Source organism: Haliaeetus leucocephalus, unplaced genomic scaffold (genome assembly GCF_000737465.1).
Source record: "Haliaeetus leucocephalus isolate CR32 unplaced genomic scaffold, Haliaeetus_leucocephalus-4.0 Scaffold932, whole genome shotgun sequence".
Taxonomy (NCBI): Eukaryota; Metazoa; Chordata; class Aves; order Accipitriformes; family Accipitridae; genus Haliaeetus; species Haliaeetus leucocephalus.
In genome coordinates, this window is record NW_010973368.1 from 1382725 (window position 1) to 1406802 (window position 24078).

Here is a 24078-nt window from a genome sequence, read left to right on the forward strand (position 1 = left end):
GCTCTCCACGGACACAACTGACTCCACCATAACCTAATTCAAGCCAGGGAAGTTTGTAGAGATTTTTCTAATTTCACGCCAAGCAAACAGGTTTTAAAGAACTGCCCACACCCCCATTTTAATTTTTAAAGTATTACACAAAACACTGATTATAAGATACTCCAAGCCAGGTGGAAGAAGAATTCCACCAACTACTTAAAGCCACCCTTTAACATCAGTGCTCAGTCAACTGGTGCTTCATAAGCCTACCAAGTGATGATATGAAACCCATCAACCAACAGTATCTCATATTAAATATACGTAATGCTTTCCAGTTATCACACTAACCATATTAGGAGACAAATATCAACATTTTAATGGAGGCCACATTATGCCATAAATGACATGCAGTGCTTTGATGCATATAAAAAGTACAATTTGGAGAACTCAAAAGTGAATGTGCAATATACAGCTCTTACGAACTGGCCAATTCCTAGACATTGAGCTGGCAAGCTATGTCCAAGGAATTTATTACAACCTCCACATTCTGTAAAGAAGTTTAAACATACAAGTTTGTGGGGTTTTTTAAAACAGGAAACTTTTGGTACTAAAGTAAATTGTTTTCCAATTGCTCATCACTATACATCAATATAATGCTATAAGCCATCACTTTTCATAGTATAATGATGATAATACATTTTAAATCCTTTGATTAAGCCACTTGAGTAATGACAAAAAGATCGGACCTTTCCAAACATAAAAATATAATGAATCAACATCTGTCGTCTACAGAAATGGCACAAACGTCATTTAATGTGATCACATCAAACAACATCCATCATTCATCTGTAAATCCACTTCATCATATCTAATCCAAAACTCTTAAGTATTAACAGTCAGCCTTAGAAAAAACCCCAGTATTTTAGCAACAATCTATCACATGAGAAATACAAGTATCTACAGTTTGGGTGGCAATTAAGCACAGAATTTCTCTTGATCAAAATTTAAACTTACCTTTCAATTTATGAAATTAAAAAACAGTATGTTCTTGTTGATTTAACTAACAGGTATATAACAAAACTCAATCTTAAGAAGGGGAGAGTTATAAGTGACTGACTTACCTTATGTTTTTTAATTTCTGGTTGGTAAATCTATTCTTCCAAGAGCAACCCTTTCAGAAAACTACAATTTCAGTTCCAACAACAACAAAAAAGAGATAATCTTTTCTGACATCTTTACAAAGACACTAACATAATTTTGACAACAACTTTGTATTCTGAACTGAATAACAAAATCTGTATGACAAATTTCTCATCTTGAAGGAAAGCAGCATTCATATCCTTCTTGGAACTAGATTAGTACTGCATAAATACTTACTATCTTTAAGGAAAGAAAGATTATTAACACCATGACATTGCTATTTTAGAAAGTCTACTCACAAAATGGTCATTAAAATAATTTTGTTAACAAAAAGTGGTAAGTACATGTTATAAAACATTAGAAATAGGCAATTTTTCAGCACTGAATCTATTCTTCACTTAACTAAAAAAAGCTGGTCTTCACCTGAATACTACTCTATGGGTTTAAGTTTCCTAAAGGCACCATCACCATTAAAAAAAAAAAAAAAAAAAATTCCCAGTATTAATCTGACAAAAATATAAGATGACAGAAAACATGAAGATCATATCTGTAGAACTGTAAGGGAATGTATATGCCTTGGAAACCATTTGAGTGAAAGGATACAAGTTTTGGTATAATGGGATTAATGATTTCAATGCACGGCTTGCATTTATAGCTGTTGCACGAACCATAATAGGAAGAATTTTTCCATTCACAATAGCACCATCAAAGAGAGGACCAAAAAATGGAACCTGAATAAAAAATTAAGAAATTCAACATAAAGCAAGATCTTAGCTATAACTATTAGCAATCAACATTAACAATAGAGCACTCAAATATATCTTTTTTTTTTTCCCTCCTCATTGCTAGATAATCAGACCAGTTATTGTGCTCCATGACAGACTTTTTCTCTTGTAGAAATATACAGCCATATAACTGCTTGATATCCTTGGTAACTGATAACACAGCATTTGAAGAAAATTAAGCAACCATTTGAATACTATGTCTCATCAAAGCTTATTGCCAACATTTGCTGCCAAAATCCTAGGAACAGTCATGCATATGATGTTTATGAGGTTGAAAGGCTAGATGACAATATTGTAGGTGGTAGTAAGCAAAAGGAATAATTACTCAAATTTAAAAATAATATTTATCATGGCTTTAGATATAACATGTCCATAAGGATCAACTCAATGTGCAACTGTCATACAATTACTGGTGGACCGACCCTCACTTTCCATTTTCTTTTCTTCTTCTATCTGTTCTTCTTCCTTTCTATGATATCTGTACAAATGGATTGTAAGCACTTTACTGGAGGAATCTGTGGTGAAAGTTTGACCTCTTTGAGCCTTAAGTGTAAAGCCTTATTTGTGAGATCAATAGAAAACCTTGATGTTTAGTATAGGTAGCAGCCCAAAGGTTTACAGAACAGATGGATCTTATGTTTTGGCATTACATTTTTCTCTAATCAATCATCATTTTGCAATTAAAAAGAAAAAGAAATTAAAGCATGTGAAGAACAAAATTTGTGCATCAGGTCAGCAAAGGGAGCAGAGTGTACACTAAATTATTCTTCCTGCTAAGATGCAACCAATGCTGCAAAAGAATTTTAGGTCCCTGTATTATTTTTGCCATCAGTCATTTAATGTAGTTTTGAGAATACTGAAATCTGATGGAAGGCACTTCTTTTTTCGCATACATGAACCTCTTGTCGGACTAACAACAATCCCTGCTCTCAGCAGTTTTCTTTTTCCTTCTTAACCTGCACACTCCCAATAATACAACTCTCTGTACTTAAAGTAGTAAAAGAAAGAATATACTTATTAATTAAAAACATAAGTAACCCAGTAATAACAAGACCATGTACTGGGTATCATTTCATGCCTATCATCAGATAGAGGCAGTCATCGTATAGAGGAAATCAGATTTCTGTCATACTTCATTTATTAATATTAGTGCTTCTAGAAAAAAAATTAGTATTTAAGATATAGACATTCATGGCAAGTGACATCACATGCAGAAATTACGCAGTACAAACACTCATGACTACTTTTACTCAGTCAGTGTTCGCTACCCTAAACCACTGTTTTAAGAACAGGGATAGCACACACATTTGAGGAACAGTCATCAGAAAGAGTCTGTGTTCATATGCCTAAGAGCTGAATGGTCTTGCTTTGCTGAATTAATCTCCAAATTCTTGCGTGGAGTCAAGGAGAAAGCGAAAACTAGCTTTGAGAAGAAGAAAGGGGAATATGACATGGATGAAGAAAGCTGGAGCAGGCTATTATTCAACTACCAGAGTCACATAACAAATTTGATAAAAAAAGTTTGCCAAGTTTACCTTAATATTTAAATGATTACACAGAATATTCTAGCTTTGTTCCCAGTTTATGATGTTAGCAGATATGCTTGACAGGGTCAGGCCTTTACAATTTCAAGTTACTGATTTTACTATGCATTGTACTCATTGAGCTCTTCCTCTTCCTCCTACCACCACTGCAACTGTCAATGTTAAAGACACATTGCCTTGTTGGATCAACCTATTATACCAAAACCTCAGATCCTAAACAAAACGCAGTTCATATTAAACATACAAAGGAAATGCAAAATTAAAAAAAACCCCTTACCTCAGGCTTTTTCATGATCTGGATACTGAACATATGGTTTTTCATGGGATAGATAACTATAAGCACATCACCAAATTCTGTTGGAATTATTCCTCTTCTATAATCTCGAGTATGCTCTGACCAGACAATGTGTACTTCATCATTTCCTAAATGTCTCAGCTGGAAAAGCAGGGATAAAACCCCATCAGTTTAAATATATTCTATAGCCATACAGCTAAACTAAATGCTCGTATTTCAAAAGGACAAACCCACTAAAAAGAAATGAAGAAAAATGAATAAAATAGCCAAATTACACTATAGTTCTCTCACAATTTCAATGACAGTATTAGTTCACAGTATTGGTTTGTGCTATAAATTTTTATACATTGGTACCAACGTCTATTAAAATTAACAGATATGTCAATATCTGTTTTCTACTGAAAGCTAAAATTTTGCTGGTATTATCTCAAGAATGCAGAGTGATTCAATCTGATTTACTAAAATGCTTTCAAGATTACCATCACCAACAGGCAGCAAATTATTACATTCTATACGAAATTTTAAAGTGTATGAATGAACATCTGTTTAAAAGCTACATATCTGAGCAGTCTTTAACCTCATCATTCTAGCCAAATTCTAAACTTGCTACTACAAACAAAAAGCTATTAAAGTAGAATAGCTACTGCATTTTCCATAGCCCCCAGATTAACTAAACTAAATGCTCATTTCCCATGAAACCTGTATAACTTCGTAAAAAAAACCCCCCCCCCCCCCCCCAAAACTCCAAATGGCTCTTGATTTGGCTCATAATGGCCAGATGGGTTCCTCAAAATCCATGCTGTATCCTCAGTTGTAATCATACAACCAGATTAAGGAATATCTTGAACACTTTGGAATTATCTGCACTGAAGCTCCAAAATGTTCCTTCTGCTAAACATTACCATCTGATAAACAAGTGTTAACATCATGGAGAGAGGCTTTACGTATAGTAATCAAATACTTTCAGATTATTAAAAGTGAGTTTCTTTCCAGTAAGGGTGATTTCTGAAAATTCAAGCTGGAATCTCATTTTTTCCTCCTTGTGCATCACCAGTTACAGCTGACAATTGCCTTCACCTACAGTTTTCAGTTTGTTTGCACAGCTTTAGGTAGGTAGAATTTGTCAAACAATTGCCTTGATGTTATTCAAAGGACAGCACGGTGAACTGCTGTTAACAGGTAACATGCAGATACTAATCTGAGCACTTACAAGAAGTTATTATATATAAAAAGGCAACAATTTTCTGTACTCATTTTCAGAACATAACTGCACTTTAAATAAAAGCAAAGCATATACACAGTCATCAGAGAAATTTCATCGCAAGTATTCACTTGTTTATATTACAAAACCTCCTGGAATGCTACCTTCATCTTATCTGAAGGCTCATACCTGTTGCCAGCAGCAGACTTTAAAAAGAAAAAAAAAAGGGGGGGGAAAAAAAAAGAAGCTGCCTCTGCTGTTCTCTGCTAGCTTTAAATTGCATCAGACTGAAAAACATTGGTTGCATTTCTATAAGAAAAGGATTTTCTTCAGTGTTGGACTGGACAAAGCACAGATGGCATCAATACCCTACATCTTGTCTGATGCTCAACAAGTCGGTTGTTTTGCCTGGACCAGATCATACATACATCTGATCTACAATGACTGCAGTTCCTTTGAAGTGAGCTCTTCTTGCCTCTTTTGTAGATGGCTCAATTATTTTGGACAACACTTAGTTAGGGATGCTCCTGTGCCAACTGTAAACCCAGCCCAACAAAAGAATTGGTTATAACAACATTCACCATGCTGAGTTTTATTTGACTAGATTAGAACAAAACCAGGCAGCAACCTGAATGACGTGCAACACGCAAACACCAGCTGCAGAAACCTTGGATGACGCTGAACGATGACGAACGTTGTAAAAGACAACTAACTGTGGAATTGTTCTGAGGGCCTGAACCTCTCCTACCTTCCTTGGCGAAGTGACAAACTATCTGCTGAAATATGACAATGACAGAAGGGTATGAGGGCCTGACGGGCCCGCACTTAGAAGCAAGTGAAGAGCTCAGGGAGGATGAGGCTGCCTAACCAAAGAGAAAACAAGAGGCAAATCAGTTTAGATATGAAATCCTGTGGAACGTGAAAAAACTACACGATCCTAGATTGAGGGAGAGACATCTGGTGCACTGACTGAACTGAACTCATTGAACTGACTGCCAAAAAGCAGAACTAGGACTGATACACCCTTCGCTGCACTGTGCCGTTCCTAATTCAGCAATATTAAACTATTTACTAGAAGAATTAGCCCTCCTTTATTTACCATCTTTGGACTCAAAGACGACAAACTCATACACTGTTAGAAAGAAGGGATGGTGACAGTGTACATGCCAAATAAATGGCTTTAAAATTCAAACCAGAGAGAGTTTAGACAGTGCAGCTTCTTGAGGGCATCACTGCCTCTGAATTTCATTTATCAAAGGTTGCCCCTCTGCACCTGTTACTGATACCTGGAATAATCAGTCAGGACATCAGCTCCTGCACTTCTGTGAAAGCTACTCAGACGGAGCATCACTACTGATGCACGTTTTCACATCAGATTGACACAGATTTTGGTGTGATAAAAGTGTATTGTGTGGTTATTTCAGGAGGAGGACTACTGACAAGGGACACATATTTTTGGATGCTAAGTATACTGAAGCCATTAGTGACTTTTCTCTCCAATTTCAAAGTTTGCTTTATACCCCTCATAGAGGTGTAAGGATACATTCCAGGCTAAAAGCACTAACTTCATCAGAGGAAAAGGAAAATGAATCAGATTATTCCAAGGAGTTTCAAGTCATGTCAGGTGTATTTCATCTCATGATTACTACCAAGAATGATTTGGCAAAGATCCAGTTTGAGTAAAGTGTAGAATGGCATCTCTGTGACATATAATGGATTGAGAGTCAAAATCAGTTGGTGCAGGTAGGTGGATGATGGTATGAGCTGTGAATGGTGGTTTATAACAAGATGTAAAGTACTCAAGATCACAAATATGATCAATGCTTCGTTTCCTTTATAGGAGGTGGAAGACTGACAAAAACAATAGACAAGTAAACAAGACTGGGTGTTGCTGATTTAATCTTTATGTTTGGAGAATAATTAAGTTCTGGATAAGTCATTCTGTTCCTTTTTCAAGAGTAGATCAGAAGAAGCTCTGACACTAACGTAGTGCTCCTTATTGCTTCTTTCAGATGTCCTCACCTTGGTCAGCAAGCAAAGCTTATGAGAAAGCTTGAATGCTGGTAACTTGACTCATCAACAACACTTGATTCATGGAAGAGATCCAATACCTGAAATTGCCTTGAAAAGCTTTCCAAGGTCTGCTAGGTTTTGTATAGCTTGTATAGGTTTCTTTTTAGAAAGAAGAAATTCAGTTTTTCTTCTTCATTTTTCAGTTCCTTATTGAAGGAGCTTGAAATTGAGCAGTGCTCCATGACAAAGCTCTCCTGCAAGCACAGCAAACATTTGGAGAATACATCATTCACTGTAATTATTACACCACAGGAGAGCCAGAGCCTGACTTCTTTCAACTTTAATCTGGATTCTTTATGTCTTTGTATTGAATTGGAAGCATCCCAGAATTCAGTGTCCTGGACACAAGTGGGACTAAGATACTGAGCTACAACCACCTCTGCTCACTGCAACCTAAAGAACAGACAGCAACATGGTTTTCCAAGAAGGAGGTGCGGTCCCAATGTCATCTAACAGAATCAGATTTGGTGCACACAGAATGTGCAGGTGCCAAGACTGAAATCTGCATCAATAGTTACTCAAAACTTACCACCACTTGTGTAAGCCACTACATCTTCACACTTATTTCCTGACCTTGTCCTCCTAAATTTACAACTTTGCATGTGCATACATCACAGCAAGCAAAACAAAGCGCAAATCCCTATTGCAGACGTAAGGCACAACAGTAATATAAATAATAAAAATCTCTAAAATAATGTTATACTTCACGTAACCAGTAACACACTGTAGCTGAAACACCCGGAACTATAGGTTACACACCAATATCCTAAAATGCTAAATACTGCCTAAATGCAGATCAAACTGCTCTAGAGAGTTTATTATCTAAGCATAAGGCAAGACACAAAATGGAGATGGACAAATGCAAAGGAACTGTAAAAAGGCATTAAAGATTAGAAAAATGTCTTTTATAGCAGCATTCTCCAAGAATGAAAGTGTCAAGGCCAGTGAAAGGAAGGTTCAGCAATCAAAACAACAGTTTAGGATATAGTTGATAAATTTTAACTGTGTGTATGGAAAGGCTATGTTGCAAGAAGCGTTACACAGAAAAAAGGACAGAGTCTTAAGCACAGACTGAATGTAAGAATCCAGAAAGTGGACCAAATTAAAGATGATTTCAGGCTATGGGCACAAGTGGCAGGCACAATGGTCATGTTATCCGTGGTGATCCAGAAAGGTGGCAATGAGAAAGAGATTAAGAGCTCTGTTTTAGCCATTTTAAGCCTGAGCTGTCGGGAAGACAGCCCTGAGGAGATGTCAGACACAAACAGATTTTTTTAGGCTTCCTTTGAAACTCTACTCCATTAAAACAAATATATAAAAATGACCGACTGTTAGGTTACCTGAAATTTCAAATTTAACTCAAAATACTTTAAAATATTCTTACTCTATAGCCATCATCATGTGTCAGCTCTCCTAATACATTTATGTTAACCGAATACAAAAGAAACGTGAAATAAATATAACCAGGAGGGATGATCAAATCTAATTTTGATACATTAGTGTCATATGCTGTACATGTTACAATAGCAGCCAGACTTAATACTAAGCTGCAGGCTATACTGAAATTTCCAAATGGCAGATTGTTCTAAGTGATACCAAGTATAATTGAAGTAATAAACGATAGTAAAAGCAAAGCACACTGTCAGGAAGAATTTAAGTATTTACTTTTTAAAATTAAATGAGTTAGGTTTGGAAAGGCAAGACAAGTGAAATAATGCAGGGCTCAATTTACAGAAAATTCCTTTTATTTATCTGTTGCATTAACCCTTGAACTCTTGCCAAAATTACTATAATTTCTAATACCCACTTACCTAAAGGAGAGAGAAAAAAGGCTATTATATTTTCTTATGATACAACAGCTAGCCCCAACTTCTTTCTTCTTCAAAAACGAAAGTGTTCATTATAAAAAGAACAGAAGGAGCAGAAACATCTGAAGTAACGGCATAATGCAGCTACTTTTGCCCATTAAACGTAAGCAGCACTGCTGTCTACAGCATATGTATCCTCTAGTTGAATTTTTCACAAAACTTTGTTTCAAGAACTATGGTGTGTTTGTTTAGTTGGTTTTATTTTAAGCAACGTGTATTTAATTGTAACTCCAAAAAAATATTGTGCTGATAATTTACATTTATAAACCTTCGAGTTCCCAGTACATGCCAATACTACATAAAAAAACCAGCTATAAATACTGGGAGCTATCTTTTATGTGGTTACCACGATGTCACACATAATCTAGAATCATGTAATACACCCAAAGCCCAAAATGAATTAGTATTCCAATCTTTAACAACATTACTAGTTTTTATTTACATATCTTGTGTATAATATTCTCACCTACAATGCCTTCAGTCCTTTATCAGGCTAAGGAAGGAGGAGCTAGATAGGTGATAAACTGTAGGGGCACACACATAAGCTTTCTCACTCTCTGAACTGAGAGTCTTCACCAGTTTCATTTAATCCCGATATTGCCTTTGCAAATTTGTTCTTGTAAGGGTAGTGTAAATAGTTTTTACTCTAACCTTTAATTTTAAGAAAAACAAAATGGATTGCATTATGAGCATTAAATCTTTAATTTACTATTTGCAAATTAAATACCTATTTTATATATGCATTTCAACGTTAAGTTTCTTTACACATTCAGAAGATTTTCACCTGTTCTCCCTGAATTCATGTCTTTTCTTGCTGTTGTTCATGTCTTCAGAAACAAATGCTTCAGAGGTATCCAAGGCACTTAAAAGTTTTATTTACTACTCTGTAAGACTGATGGAAAATAAGTTTAAAATTGGCTTAGCCTCTGAAACAGCAGAATCTTGATTTTGCAGTGGCTCGACTGGCAGGAAGAAGTTTTGTTTTAATTTAATTTAATTTCCATTTATAAGATGAACCTATCATGCACCTCTAGGCACATTTACAATATAAAAACCAGCAGCAGTTCTAAGCCAACTACTGCAAGTTTGCTTGTTTTTCTCCCATGGAATGAAACAGACAAAGAAAGCACATGAAAGACCTGTAGAGAAGCTCAAAACTCAAGTTTCTCTGGAGGTCATGAACAGTACATGCACTCAGAACAATTACAACTGTTAGCACACACACGGCTCTTAAATGATTTTGAGGTCCCCTATAGTGTGTACGAGCTGGACAGCATCTCATAAAATGCATTCCTTTTGCTGATGTATTCAGTCTAAGCAGCAGGATTAGTTGCAGAACTAGCAAAAGAATTAAGCCTGCTTTCCTACTTATGTCTCCTGATACCACTTGCTGGTTTCTTCAGTTGATGCTTTTCTCAAGTTTGGGATGACTTTCATAGCATCTTTCTCTGGTGCTCGTTCCTTGATGTCTAATGCTTCTTCCCATGCAGTCATTACCTGCTGAGTAGGAGCACGGAGAGTCTCTCTCACTCTGTCTCCTTTCTTAGCCTATCTTCATTAAATATACATGAAATTAACAACTTTGAAATATCTCTCTATTAAATTTGATTGAAACGGGCCAAAAAGGTGTTAGGGAAGGGAGGAGAGACAAAAAGGCAGGCTCACAAGCCTCCATTCATGGGGAAACTGGGCTTAAAAAGAAGAACAAAACCCACACACTGAGGAAGAACAGGAAAATAAGTCGCACAAAAATAAAGTAGCTTGATTAAACAGCCCATCAGTAGCTGAACTACAAACATAATCCTAATCTTTCGATACACTCTACATATCCATACAGACCTCAAATATTCCAAATTACTGACGAGTGAGATTGTGGGCAAAGGAGGAGAGAAACAGGCTTGCGGCAAGCTGGAGTTGTTAAAAAGTCCAGCTGACACTATTTTCACAAGCTAAATCACAGGAGGCCTGGACCAGCACTGAACCTTGCCTGGCAGGAACAGCTATATGTAGATTCAGGGTGCTCCTGGAAACAGATGTGAGATCTTGCCTATGTGTTCTGCTGAAGTCCATGGCATTTACAAATTATTAATTATTAATTAATTTTTACTGTGACCCATCTTCCCCCTTGTCAACACTCTTTAATGCTCTAATTCAAACAGATTATAAACAAACAATGTAAGGATAATTACAAGCTGTGTTTTATAAAACCAAGTTTCTGTTTAAAAAATACAAAAGCCAATCAACTTGGAAAAAAAAAATATACACACTAGATATTCTAGTGTTCTACACTAGAACAACAGCAACAATCTTCTTTTAAAATTAGTTATTTTTGCTATTAAACCACTAACAACCTAAGTATTACCCTGGCTCTACTTCAGGAAATAAAGAACAGAAAGGACCCAGCACCATAGGCATACAAGAAAAAACATTTCTTAATTTAAAAAGAAAAGAAAACAAAACAAAACAGCAAACAAACCAACCTAAGATGCAACAGTGAGAAGTCAGAACTCATAGTCAGTCTATAATAATAACAATAATATTTTTTTCTTCAAGTTGAACACAAAGAACAAAAAAGTCATTAATAATTGAAGCTTGCCAGAGGCATGGCTATTTCTCTCTTTACTAACTGTCTACTGTCTAATTTAATTACAAGTATTAAACTCCATGCTGAGGTCAACCAGCTTCAGTTGCTCCAATATTACACTTCAACCAGTGCTCATTAACGTGTCTACTGAATGGATTAACACATCTGAAGATGTATGTACGCAGGACAGGGGACAGTCTAATGATAGCCAATTGTTCATTTATAATAGGACACATGTTCAAGACTGTAACTTATTATCATTAATGTGGAATTTATTAAATTCTAAAGAAAAAATACCAATACAGCAAACCATTTTTTTCTTAATGTGGCTATGAGAGATCATATCACCGTTGAGCATCTGTGCCTGCCCCAAGACAAAACACCTTATATACAATAAACATTGTTAAATTCTTTATATTTTTAACTTTTTTAAAGGGAAAATTATGTTAATAGCCAGCACATGACTCTGAAGTGAATAAAAAGTCATCTTAGAAAGTACTCACCACATATTTATTAATTGACATTTAAAGTCTCAAAGTACTACATCATCATTCAGATTTAATGCTTTTTCTTCTACACAAACCATTATTTCCCTGCATTTTTCACCAGTACACACGTGATCCTGCCAACAGCTGCAGTGATGGCAAAAATCACCAGTATGACAAAATTAGAAATTGGTAGAGAATAATTTATATGGCTTAACCTCCTTCAGTAAAATAGCAACTATTAGCAGGTAAAGGTGTTATGATATTTTATGTTTTTTAGAAAAAGTTACTGGATTTTCTTTGACTCTAATTTCTCTGGGTTTATTACCAAAACAAAATCTGTTATTCAGAAACACCTACCTTTTTTGTTAAAGAGTCATCTGAATCAGAAGGCATTCTTGTTGAGACATGGAACATTACTTCTACTGTCGAGGTAGCAAAATATGGAGTGGTCAATCCAGTGCTTTTGTTTTTTTGCAGTCCTCCCATAAAGCCACAATGGTTTGTGAGATTTACCTAGAAATAAAGCCCAGAAAGCGTTACGAGAAAAAAAAAATTATCAGGTGATAAATACATTCTTTACATTTTAAAATGCACTTTCAATTGAATTTTTAAAAGTGAAGATCCTTTTCACAACAGTGCAGTTATGCCTTTCTAAAAGAGCTCAGACTGGCTGACTAGACTGGAAACCAAGTGCGGTGGCATTCCATATTCCATGGTCACCACAGATGCTGCTGGGAAGATGAGATTAGAGAAAAGGAAAGGTTGTGTGAATGAATATATACTGCATTATTCCCTGATCAGTTGACTGTAGTCACTTACATGCGCTTTTTGAATTTTTTAAAATTCTGTGATCCTATATCAGCCTTGACCTGAGCTCTGAAGAAACCCTGTATGGGAGCCAGACACTTTTAAATTGTCTTGTTACCTTCCATATATTTTCTTGAGAAATGTTCATTCTGTGAATATGAAAAAAATCACAGGAAACTAAATGATAATTCGTAAGTAAGTTTGTAAGTCTTAGTTCTATGGGAAATAGTTTGGCACTGAAATAAATAAGCATGCTTAATGTGCTGTTTCAGTTTTACCATAGTGCCTAAAGAAAGCTATTTTCTCAGACGTGAATATATTTAATCTCTGCCCACATGGGGTATTTTTCCTGTTCTGTTAAAGGATCCAGAATTTAATGTTAAGAGGTTAAAATATTAGATGTCTCATCATGGAATATTAATCCAAATTATCAACTCTTTAATCTAGCTAATAAAGGCTAAGAGAATTAACCCACTAAAGAAGGATATTTGAAAACACTAATGTGATTTTTTTTTTCTCCTGAAGAATCAGGAATGTGGTGAACAAGCATCTATGTTTGTGACAGCAGACTTCTAGCAGTTTTCCTCTGTTCCTGTGGAAAAGTCAGAGCCATTATCAAATAAGATGGACACTCATGTGGACATTCCTGATGAATGCAAGTTGCAAGAGGAACAGAAAACCTGCAGTTTCTTATGCAGCCACATCCAGCAGCAGGAACAATTCCTGTACTTCTGTGTGACAGTGCTGAGTTACAACTTTACAATGGAATTTAATCTTGTGCGGTCAGAAAGAAAGGATCAAAAAAGGAAATCCTCATAAAGTATCCAACTAGTGACTAAAGAGCTGCAGGCCCATCTAGATAATGGGGTACATCATGGTATTTCTGACTGCTGGAAGAGACATGGAGTGGAGTGTGTGAACACATACATGCCTGCAGTGGAAGGCAGGAAGAAGGGAGCATGAGAGAAGCTGCTCATTTGTACTTTTTGGATTCCCAAGTTTGAGCAAATGGACTTAACACTTTACAGGCTTACAAGGAAATCAAGATGTGTCCTAATCAGTCCATGAAAGCCAAGTAAAGGACTGCACATTAAAGAATCATGTCTGCCTGCACAAACTTTCTTAAATTGAAAGAGCGTAAAATTAGATAGCTACTATTGCTAATGAAATTAAACCAGAATTCTTGTCTGCATTCTACTTGCAAACCAGTGTATTTTAGTACCTGTGAGTAATGCTAAAGAGCCAAAGACTTATAATATTTAGAGGGATCTGTAATTTTCTGTGTAAACAAACTTAGGATAGAAATGTTTTAATAAATACCTCCCAGCCAAGACCAGCTACAAAATCCTCATAGGCTTGACTTCCTCCAGTATTTGTAAGAATGGAGTGTTTATCTTCTTGTCCCTCAGCAACATAAAACACTGCAATCTTGTGTGTCTCTCGGCTGTAAAACAAAGGATGGTCACTGCATGACAGTGCCTTTACTAATATGAAATCAAAATATGCAAACAGTACACACAGAACATGGCTTTTAAAACATTGAAAAAGACAGTGAAAGTAAAGTACTACTATATGGCTTCCCTTTGAATACCTTCTCTATTTTCATATTCCCGTGCTGTCCTCTAGAGCCTAAAGCTTTGCTATACATGAACAGTATTTACCCCTTTCATCACTTCTGAGATTTAGGATGGTGCTGGCAGTACCAATTGCTAATAGAATAGGTGGCCTTCTGAAATGAGCAAAACTTGTAACACAAGCATTATCGACACTGCACTGCCCATTAACAACAGTGCCTTGTGAAAGCTGTGGCAAATGCAGCTTATGCAACTGAATGAAGAATCTTTAGGTACTATAGGAATGTCTTCTGTTCACAGATTGCTGTTAAATAGACACTGGAGCAACTGAAAGTGGTTTCTCACACTTCTAAAGCCTCCGCTGGATTTTATTTCAACTTCTACAAAACCAATTCAAAGGTCTTAATTCTGTGCTGCAACTCCAACTAGAATTTCATCTCTTCAACTAACACTACTGAAAAACATATAAACAATTAGCTGAAGCTAAAATGTGATTTATCAAATATCTTTATCAAAACTTTGATATATCAAAGTTTTAAAACTATTTCATGTTATACATACAAATGTTCATAATTTTAAGTTATTTTGAAGTTTCTTGCGTCTCATGGTATTCTACTTGTAGTTTCACTCTACAAATAACACCAATGTAACTTCAATATAACACCAATAACTACAATACAGTCCAAAATGCATGAATAATTTATAAAACACTTTAAAAAAATAGTTCAATTCTCATATCTATTGAAATTAGAGCCATTTAAGTACAAGCACACTTAAAACAAATAAGTAGGCAGCCATTAAAAGAATTTACCATTGTCTTGAGTCCAAATTTCGGAGTTCTCGAAGTAACTTCTCATTTTTCTTCAGGAGATGAAAGCTCCTTCTAAATAGAGAAATTTGTAACTCTCTTATCACCTGTTCACTGATAGATACAGAATGGTACAAGAACATTTCCAGGTCCATTCAAGAACAGTCAACAAATGCTTTTGCCTTTTCATTAGTTCTTTCGTATATAAAATATTAAGATATCTTTTAAAAAATATACAAGCAACTTTTTTACTCCAGGAAATCTTCTATATCCATTATGGCCCTGAGAACAACCTTTACTTCTTTCCACTTTCTTCTATCAACCTATTGGATCCAACTGAAATCAATCTTTTCTCTACAGAAGAACAGACAGAACTGCCTTTGATGCACATATAACCTGCACACTTTACTAGGCCAAAATGTCTGTGCTTAGTGACAAAAAATGCTTTCATAATCCAGTGTCCTAGGAAGCTAGTGCATTAAACACAGAGCTTTTGCTATTCTGAATTGCAGAGGAGAGCAGAACACAGCTCACTAGTCACCCAGCCAGCTGTAACAATTTAAACAAAAACCAAAACAATATGTTAGAACAAGAAAGGCACTTCTCATTTCTTTTAATCTGCGCTTAAGATGTTTCCCACAAAGCAAAGTGGAATGAATTTAAGAGCAGTACTGTTCAAAACTAGACTTCCTTGAGGAATTAAAGACCCAAATAAGAAGGGTTAGGACACCAAAATTTTGTGGGATTCCAGTGATATCTCGGTGACACAGATTATTTTTGTTTTACAGGATTATCTGTTTCCCTTCACAGTAAGAAAATATTTCTAGTACCCAGTTTGACAGCTATGGCAAAAGAAGATTTCAGGAAGACCCTTAAATTCTAGGATGCTAATATTTGTACATACCCACATGTACATGCAGACATACACCTAATATACCCCCACAAAAATAATAGTGTAAACAGAGACATTACTTTTGTAACTGAAAGTGGCTTGTCTCCTGTTGTTCTAAACAATACCCAAACATTGCCAATGTTGAAATAAATAGTAGGGGACACATCTTTCTCGTTAGCTAACACAGATGCAATGCTTTGAGGCTGCAGGCAAGCATGCTCTTAGCAGGCAAAGCAGCAGGACACTGTCCAGCATCACAATAGCTGAGAATATGACACTTTCAGAGTCTCATTCTGGCATAGAAAGGTAATGATTTTTTGCAGGAACATACATGGGAAGCAAAGAAAGCGAAAAAGATGCCTTCTTTATCCATGGTACTACCCCTTAGTACAGTTGGTGAAAGGATTATTAGAAAAGATATCACTCTTGCAATTCACCTTCCAACACTGTTCTAAAGAAAGAATATAAATAGCAATAAAGGCAACAGGTTCCTCCTTTCTGTCTCTCTAAATGACAGGTTGAAATGCAGAAGAAAACTGCCATTTTCCCCATAGTTGCACATCCCCTCTCTTCTTTTGTTGGCTGGTGTGGAGTATTTTTGGCTTAACCCACTCTATGATCAACTATTATTATACGGTAAGAATAGCAAAATTCCTTAAAAGAAAGTTCTTAAATTGTGAGTCTTTTCTACTTACCTTTTATCCCAAGAATTCATTCCCAGTATACTGAGAAGTAATCTGCAGTAGTAAAATGCTGACTGGGGCTTTTGTGAGGTTGGCTCATCCTGCTCCATAGCCCTCATATTTAAATCATTGAAATGCTTTTCAACAAACTCCCTCTCTTCTGTGTGCTGTTTCAGAATTGCATTGATGACATCGTTCTCCTGCTTCTCTGAGATGCAGACTGGTTGAGGAGCAGGAATGTTGAGCGAGACACCAGTTCTCTGTAAGCATTCAGGGCTTGTAACACCTAAATACTGCAGGAGCTCATCAAGGGCATCTTCTTCATCCCTAATGGTATCCCATGTTGGTACAGTGTCTCTAAATTTCCTTTTTACTTGGAGTGTAATTCCATCCCTTGCAGATACATCCTCCACATACTCAAAAGATGAAAGAGCATCTTCTGTTTTATCTTGTTGAGATAATGAAAGTGCAAAAGAAGTTTGTTGTGAAGACCCACATAAAGATGAAGGTCCATACAAAATGGCCGAATCCCACGAGTATTTGCCAGATAGATCTCGCACTATAATTCTAACATTTGAATTAGCAGATGCAAGTCCAGCAGACAGTCCTCCCCCAGGCATGTCATCTTCTGCTTGGATTTGTATGCAAGACACCAGGGAAGTATTGTTTAACACAAAGAATTGAAGGTTTGGGTTCTCAAAAAGTTCAGGAGAAAGTTCAGGACTTTCACTGTATGGATTGTCGTTGTTTTCACACACTTGACTGGTTAGCATAGCAGGACCTCCGCTCATAGGATAGTGGCCTAAGTGGTTGACTAGATGTGTTATCACAGTACGAGCAGCAACAGAAATTAATCCTTGTTGCATGTGAGTTTTCACTGCAAGAGGAAGAACACAGGTTTTAAAAGAAGAGTTCAGAAAACAACACTGAGATTTACGTATTTCTTCTGGTCTCCTCTTCCTTGTGAGTATTAAACAGAGAATGGGCACTGCAAGGTTAGGGTACAGCCAACTCAGTAATGCAAAACATGTATTTTGACGAACACTGGTCTCATATATAAATAGCATGAAAAATCGTAAGCTAGTTAAAGAAGCATCTTCACTGTTTTACAGCCTACCATATAGTTTTGTAATCAGCATGGTTCCTCTAAAATACACAGTTTCTTAATCTAGTGAAAATAAATCTTAAATTGCTGATGAAGTAGAGATCATAATTGTGTTGTAAGAAGTCCATTTCCAACTGCAATGGATTTTTATATTTATACACGTCATTACATTGTGAAAAACAAAGGAACATAGATGCACAAAAGCTCTAATCCATCTTAATTTCCCTGGGGAGCATACAGCTGCAGGTTAGGTTGAGAATAATACTGGATGATTTTAAAGTACCAAATCAAAGACCAGGCTATCTATACTGAACACAATCTAACAGCAGCAAAGTTTTCAAAAAGCAAATCTCATGCTCCTACTGCATTTTAAGAAGTTTCAGTCTGGAAAAACTTGGAGGGAGAAAGAGAAGTTAACTGTGCCTATCTTACATGACATTCATCTTGTGAGATGCACTGGTATTTGCATATGCTTTTGCCTCCTCCTTCTTTGGTGCGTACCTTCCACTTGCATGCAACATTATCTGAATTCACAAGAGGTATTTCTTAATGTTTATACCACACGCTGCTGACTCAATACTTTATTGTTATTGGATTCTTCTATCAAATCCACTCTACATTACCCATAAAGTACTGAGCTGGTCAAAGCGATTCTATCAGGCAAGACAACCCTCAACGGGCTGAGGGTACCCACTGAAGAACCCATACACAAAAACATTACACTGTAGAAGATCATAGGTAGAAGAGAAAACAGGATCAATATGGCAAAGCACATATTTCTGCAGCCCCTCTCTTATAACAGGACTGGATGCCCTGAATTTGGGACTTACAAGGGGAAGATAAAGCAAGACTGTATTCCTCAGGATTACATCATATATTTTAAACTATATCAAACATTGAAAACTGCTGCAAACACTTCCCACCTTCTTTCTCACCAAAAATCCATCAAACTAAAATGTTCTGAACCACGTTACTTTTTCATTCAGTATTTACTGAGAAAATGTAACCTCTTGGACATGCAAGTATGGTAGAATTAACTCATTTCCCTTTATGTGGTGTATTTATACACAATAAAAACTTATGCTTAATAAACAAATTTCTTTTTGCAGTTTAAGGTGTCTTAATTGGCTTAACTGGAAGAATAATAGCAAATTCGTAATGCATACTGACTGTCATGACACGATCTTTAGTTTCTGAAGCACTGGATGCATTCTGCATCAGCAAAAATAAACAATTAATATATATTTGCTTTTCTCCCCCCCCCCCAAGGTTTGGGTAAAACACGGAAGAGACATTTAGGATTCTGGCTCTTCTCTACCTTTAGGGAGCACTAGATCTGAACTGCAAAAAGGGAAATATTTCATCCAGTTAATAGTTGGCAAAATCAACTTAATTTTTATACTATTCCAAAACTCAGATAAACTCAAATATTTTAATGAATTAACGCCTTGAAAACCAATATAAAAAATTAGATATTATGTTTTTATTATCTATAATCTTCTTAAGTTTTAAAATTTACAAACACAAAAACATTCAGTGAAGTTGAATTAAATGTCCAGATATTGACAGCATACAAGGAAATTAAGTTATAGTGCCATCTGCTGAAATACAAGAAGGAACTGTAAGCAAGTTTATACAAGACAAAGAGAAAATAAGTTGGATGCTTGGAGAATAATTTGTCAGTGCAGTACTAACCAGCACCTGGACAATGCAGAGGCTGGCTCATCTTTGTCAGGATATTTATGCCAAGTGTTTAGCACTTGGCACTGCACAGATAAGTAAGGTAATATTCTTCTTGGGTTCCTAGGAGCAAAGACATGTGAGCTTCCCATCTGCCTGAAGTCTCACACTGTGTAAGTTAATGCCTTCAGTTAAGTTCTGCTGAAAAACCTGAAGAAATGAGAGGGACCTGTTAGCATATAAGTTATTACTATTACTGTTTTGTGGCAAACCCTAAAGATCTCAAAGCTGACCATGGCTGTATTGTGTCTGTGCATAGATTTACTCCCTCAGGACCCTAAGGGAGATATGGAAAAGAAAGGTGATGCAGTGATACAAAGAGTGGAACATCAAATTTAAATTTGGAAGGTCCATTCCCAGTCCTACCACAGTCCTTCTCTGAAAATTTTGGTCCTGAATTAAAATAAAAAATAAAAATAATTGGGATATAAATCTGTTATTGCCTCTTTTATAAAATGAGAACAGTACTTCTCACTGAGACTTCTCTCAGAATATAGTATTGTTGATCTAAAAATGACACAGAAAATTTAAATCAGAAGTATTAAGAGAAGCATACTGAAAAGTAAAAGGTAAGATGTAACCTGTTATGTCAAAATAAAATAAAGCAATCTTAAAACATTATTGCCACACAGCAAATCAGATTTTGGTGATGGTTTCCCTTAGCAAAAAAAAAACCAAAACAAAAAACAAAACCCCAACTCTCCAAACCCAGTATGTTTTTTGAAAATGTGAGAATTTTAAATTAAATTAATGACTTAAAGGATACATATTAATAATTTGTTCCTAGAAGCACATCTCCTCAAGGAGGAACAACTGGACATTCAATATATTAGAACTCTTAAAATGAGTATCTAAACCATGCTCTTGGTTTCTGGAGGGCAGATCGAAATATGCAATAATGCAAGCCATCACAGCTTTACAACAAATTCTACAAACTAAGTCATATCGTTACATATTAAAGCAGTCTAGCTGGCTGCTTTGCCAACTTGTCTTCCTGAGTGAACACATCTCTGCTCTCTTTACAATGGTACAGTCTTTTGCTTGGGCAATGTAATTTACACGTGTATATGATCATTTGGTAATTTACTAGAAGCATGTCATATTGGCTATTTTTCTCAGTCCCTGAAACTACCTCTTTTGTGGAAAGGCTGAAGGTCCATCACCACTAATTTGTATCAGTGGCATGAATGGAGGATTCCTGAATTTCCTTAAGATGCGTTGTTAATTCTTTAATTCAACTTTGGCTGAACAGCTTCTAAACAACTACAGTTATGTAGCAGAAGAAAAAAGTAATGACAGAGGGTGGAATTTAACTCTCTACATCCTTTTAGCTACTTAAAGAATGATGCACCTGTACAGACTGATTTATCTTAGTTAGAAGCCCAAACTGGAGAATGGGATGAATCACTCTCTGGAAACTCTTCTCTTTCTCCATTACATTTAGAGGGACCCTAAGAGAGTTCAGTTCAGCTTAGCTACCTGTATTTTACATTAGCTTAAGGAAGTCTCACTCCTGTCTAATTTTAAGCTTCAGGCGTAGAGAGATGCGGTTACAGAAAACCCACCTCTAGAATATCCCGTACAAAACACAAACTGTGCTAATCTGGATGCACCATGTATAAAGTATTTTTTTAAAAGTGTACTTTTCGTCTCCTTTCAGTAAAATGGCAAATTGCAAAGCCTTAAAAGTGCTTTACATTACTGTTTTTTGAATAAAAGCTAAGACTAAACATCAGATGGGGGGAAACTTTTTCTTCAGAAATTGAAATACATTAGGAAAAATGATCGATCTATGCAAAAGAGTATAAAATATGTTTGGAGAAATACGACAAATGGGGGAAATCCATGAAATGAATAATTGATAGACCACTGTATCTATGCAACGTAACTACTACCTTCCAATCACAACCATCTCTTAACAGATTTGTGATCTAAGAAAAACAGGTTTCAAAATGTTTTTGCCCATAATTGCACAAAAAAAATCCCATAAAATATTATTTCCTTATGACTAGACTGTTCAATAGTCTGATTTTGCTATCTATTAATGTTAGAAGATGTATAGCACTTCTTGTTTAATGCTACATATTTTCATGTAACCAGCTTCCCTGTTAATACAAGGGTCACAAAACCCCCTCAGTTTTACTTTTTCCTACATGTTTGCATCATTTAATATAAACAAGAAAAAAGCTGTGAAGGAGAGGTTCCATTTTAATTCTCCCTCACATATGTTTATGGTCCTGTAATGACAAGTAAAAGGCCAGAAGCAGGTAACCAGATCATGGGACAATGCAGTCCAAGTTAGCTTTTGCACATCTAAACCATATAGTGAATGGCTATAATGCTATACTATCCGTGGAGAAAGCAAGCCTCTGTCAGTGTGACACTGAATCCAGGCTAGTTAGGTGCAGTTAATTAGCACAGGCAGCACTTGTACGCCTGTACTGTAGCTAGAGGAAGCTGTTGTCGATACTAGCTAGAGGAACAGTTCATCAGCCTTCATGTAGACGAGCCCCGTGTGTCCTTAGATGTATGAAAGCACCACAGACTTGCTGTCTACAAGTTCTGATGATGCAAGAGAAGCTTCCTACTGATGTCTTTATTGTCAGCTGCTAAAAGTTCATTCTGTTTTAAATATAACATTTTAATATACTTAACAATTTCAAAATTATTCTTTGTGTATCTTATACTGCAATCTACCACTTTACCTGCAACCTACAGAAAGGAGGACAAAGACAATTTCACAGATAATCCTAGGTATAACAGATTCCCTATGAGAGATAGCACTTGGAAAATTACGGAAACAGAGAGGGGAATAATCCTCTTCTCTCCCCAAATAGCCTGTTTCCAGAGGATTTAACAAATCTTTATCGCAGGGCTTGCTCCAGCCTCTCAAAAGATCCTGTCCCCACTACGCAGCTGTATCACTGAAAGTCACGTATCTTCATAGTCTCACACCACATCACACTGTGGCCAAGTGTCCATAAAACTTGTGATGGATCTGACCTTCAACAATGAGAGGCATAACATGGTTATCACAATCACATCTATTAAGCTGATCAAAAGCAGCCTGTCTTAAGAATTCTGGCGTTTCAGTAGTTTCAGCTTTGCTTGTGACCTAAGGAGAGTCTAGCAAACCCCACCCTGTCTTTGTAGAACTTCCCCGATTTCCCTACAACTGCTGTCCTGCCCATTTCCATTCCTTCATAAAAGATATCATGATAACACTTTTACTCTACTAAAAAAGAGGGTGACCCATTGGCATACTGCCCTGCAGCTAGCTTGTACTAATTGACCCCCTGTCTTGATCGAGTCCCAGACTTGTTATCCACTAAGTTTACTCCTCTCACTCCTCCAACAATGCCAGGGAGAACAGATGCTGTGTGATCGGTTAAACACTGCCAATTTTATTCTCTGCCTGGTAATGTGGACTAGAAGTGCCAAGGTTGCAAGACCACGGTTGCATTATAATGCTGTAGTTTGCCAATTAAATTTCACAATCTGACTTACAATTCCAGAGCCCTGAAACTTTAAAAACATATGGGGCTTCTTTAATTCATCTGGAGAGATAAAAGGAACATCTGAAATTACTTTTATTTAGAAATTTAACAAGAAATCATAAAAGAACAGATCACATACGGAAATGCAAAATGAAGATATCGATGCTAAGGCTTTGTGCAACTACATTCATTCAAAGAGAAATCTATTCAGGGTTGTCTTTTCAGATTGTCAGATTAAACAAGCCACACGGCATTTGCTGCTAACCCATAATTACAGATTATTACAGAATACAAAAGATGCCAGGCATAAAAAGCTACTACAATACACTACACTGTAATGAACATGCAGTGGAAGTTAATTTTGGCAAATGCTTTAAATATTAGCTTTACATAATATGTGTAGGTGAGACTGTAATTAGGACAGAATGAATCCTTCGAAGCCTCTTTCATTCTGACCCACCAGATGATTACTTTTTACTAATAATACCACAGCCATTTGACAAAAAGCCAACTATAGTACCTTGCTTCATTCTTCAGTAAATTTAATAATTACAGCTCCTCCTGCCAATAGTTCTCAAATCAGACTTGTTCAATCCAATACTGAGCTTATTAGGGGACAGCTCTATGTTTAGAATTCTTTGGCCAAAAAAGTACTTGAGGATGATGAAGCATGCCTTAGACAAGGGCACAATGATTAGCCATTTTCTCTACATAAAAAACAGCACGTAGTCACTACAGACCACAAAATCACCTGCTGTTAGCACACAGCTGCTACAAAGAGCTTCTGCATTTATCTGGTTCTTAATACCTTTAAGGAAGCCTAAACGGAACAACTTAATATGGAGGGAGAATAGCACTACACGGAGTTTCTGGTATCAGTATTAATCTCATCTTTTTCAATTTTCTTCTCAATGTAGCCATTTGATATTTACTAGATACACTGCATAATACACGCTGCTCTTCTGTAGCTTAGTTTCTTGATTCTTTATTTTTATTTTCAAGTTCTGAAGAAAAT

At 36.2% G+C, this 24078-nt stretch overlaps 1 protein-coding gene across 4 annotated transcripts in view; it reads right to left on the minus strand.

The window, feature by feature from the left end:
• Nucleotides 1–24078, minus strand: part of RALGAPA1 (Ral GTPase activating protein, alpha subunit 1 (catalytic)) — a 135315-nt gene that overhangs the window by 29901 nt on the left and 81336 nt on the right. For all 4 annotated transcript variants that reach the window (XM_010583661.1, XM_010583660.1, XM_010583658.1 and 1 more), the window contains 6 exons: nucleotides 16734–17598; nucleotides 15150–15221; nucleotides 14085–14208; nucleotides 12315–12470; nucleotides 3726–3884; nucleotides 1723–1850 (listed from right to left, as the gene is read on the minus strand). In XM_010583661.1, the coding sequence (XP_010581963.1) occupies nucleotides 1723–1850; nucleotides 3726–3884; nucleotides 12315–12470; nucleotides 14085–14208; nucleotides 15150–15221; nucleotides 16734–17598 (1504 nt within the window). The remainder of the gene's footprint in view (nucleotides 1–1722; nucleotides 1851–3725; nucleotides 3885–12314; nucleotides 12471–14084; nucleotides 14209–15149; nucleotides 15222–16733; nucleotides 17599–24078) is intronic.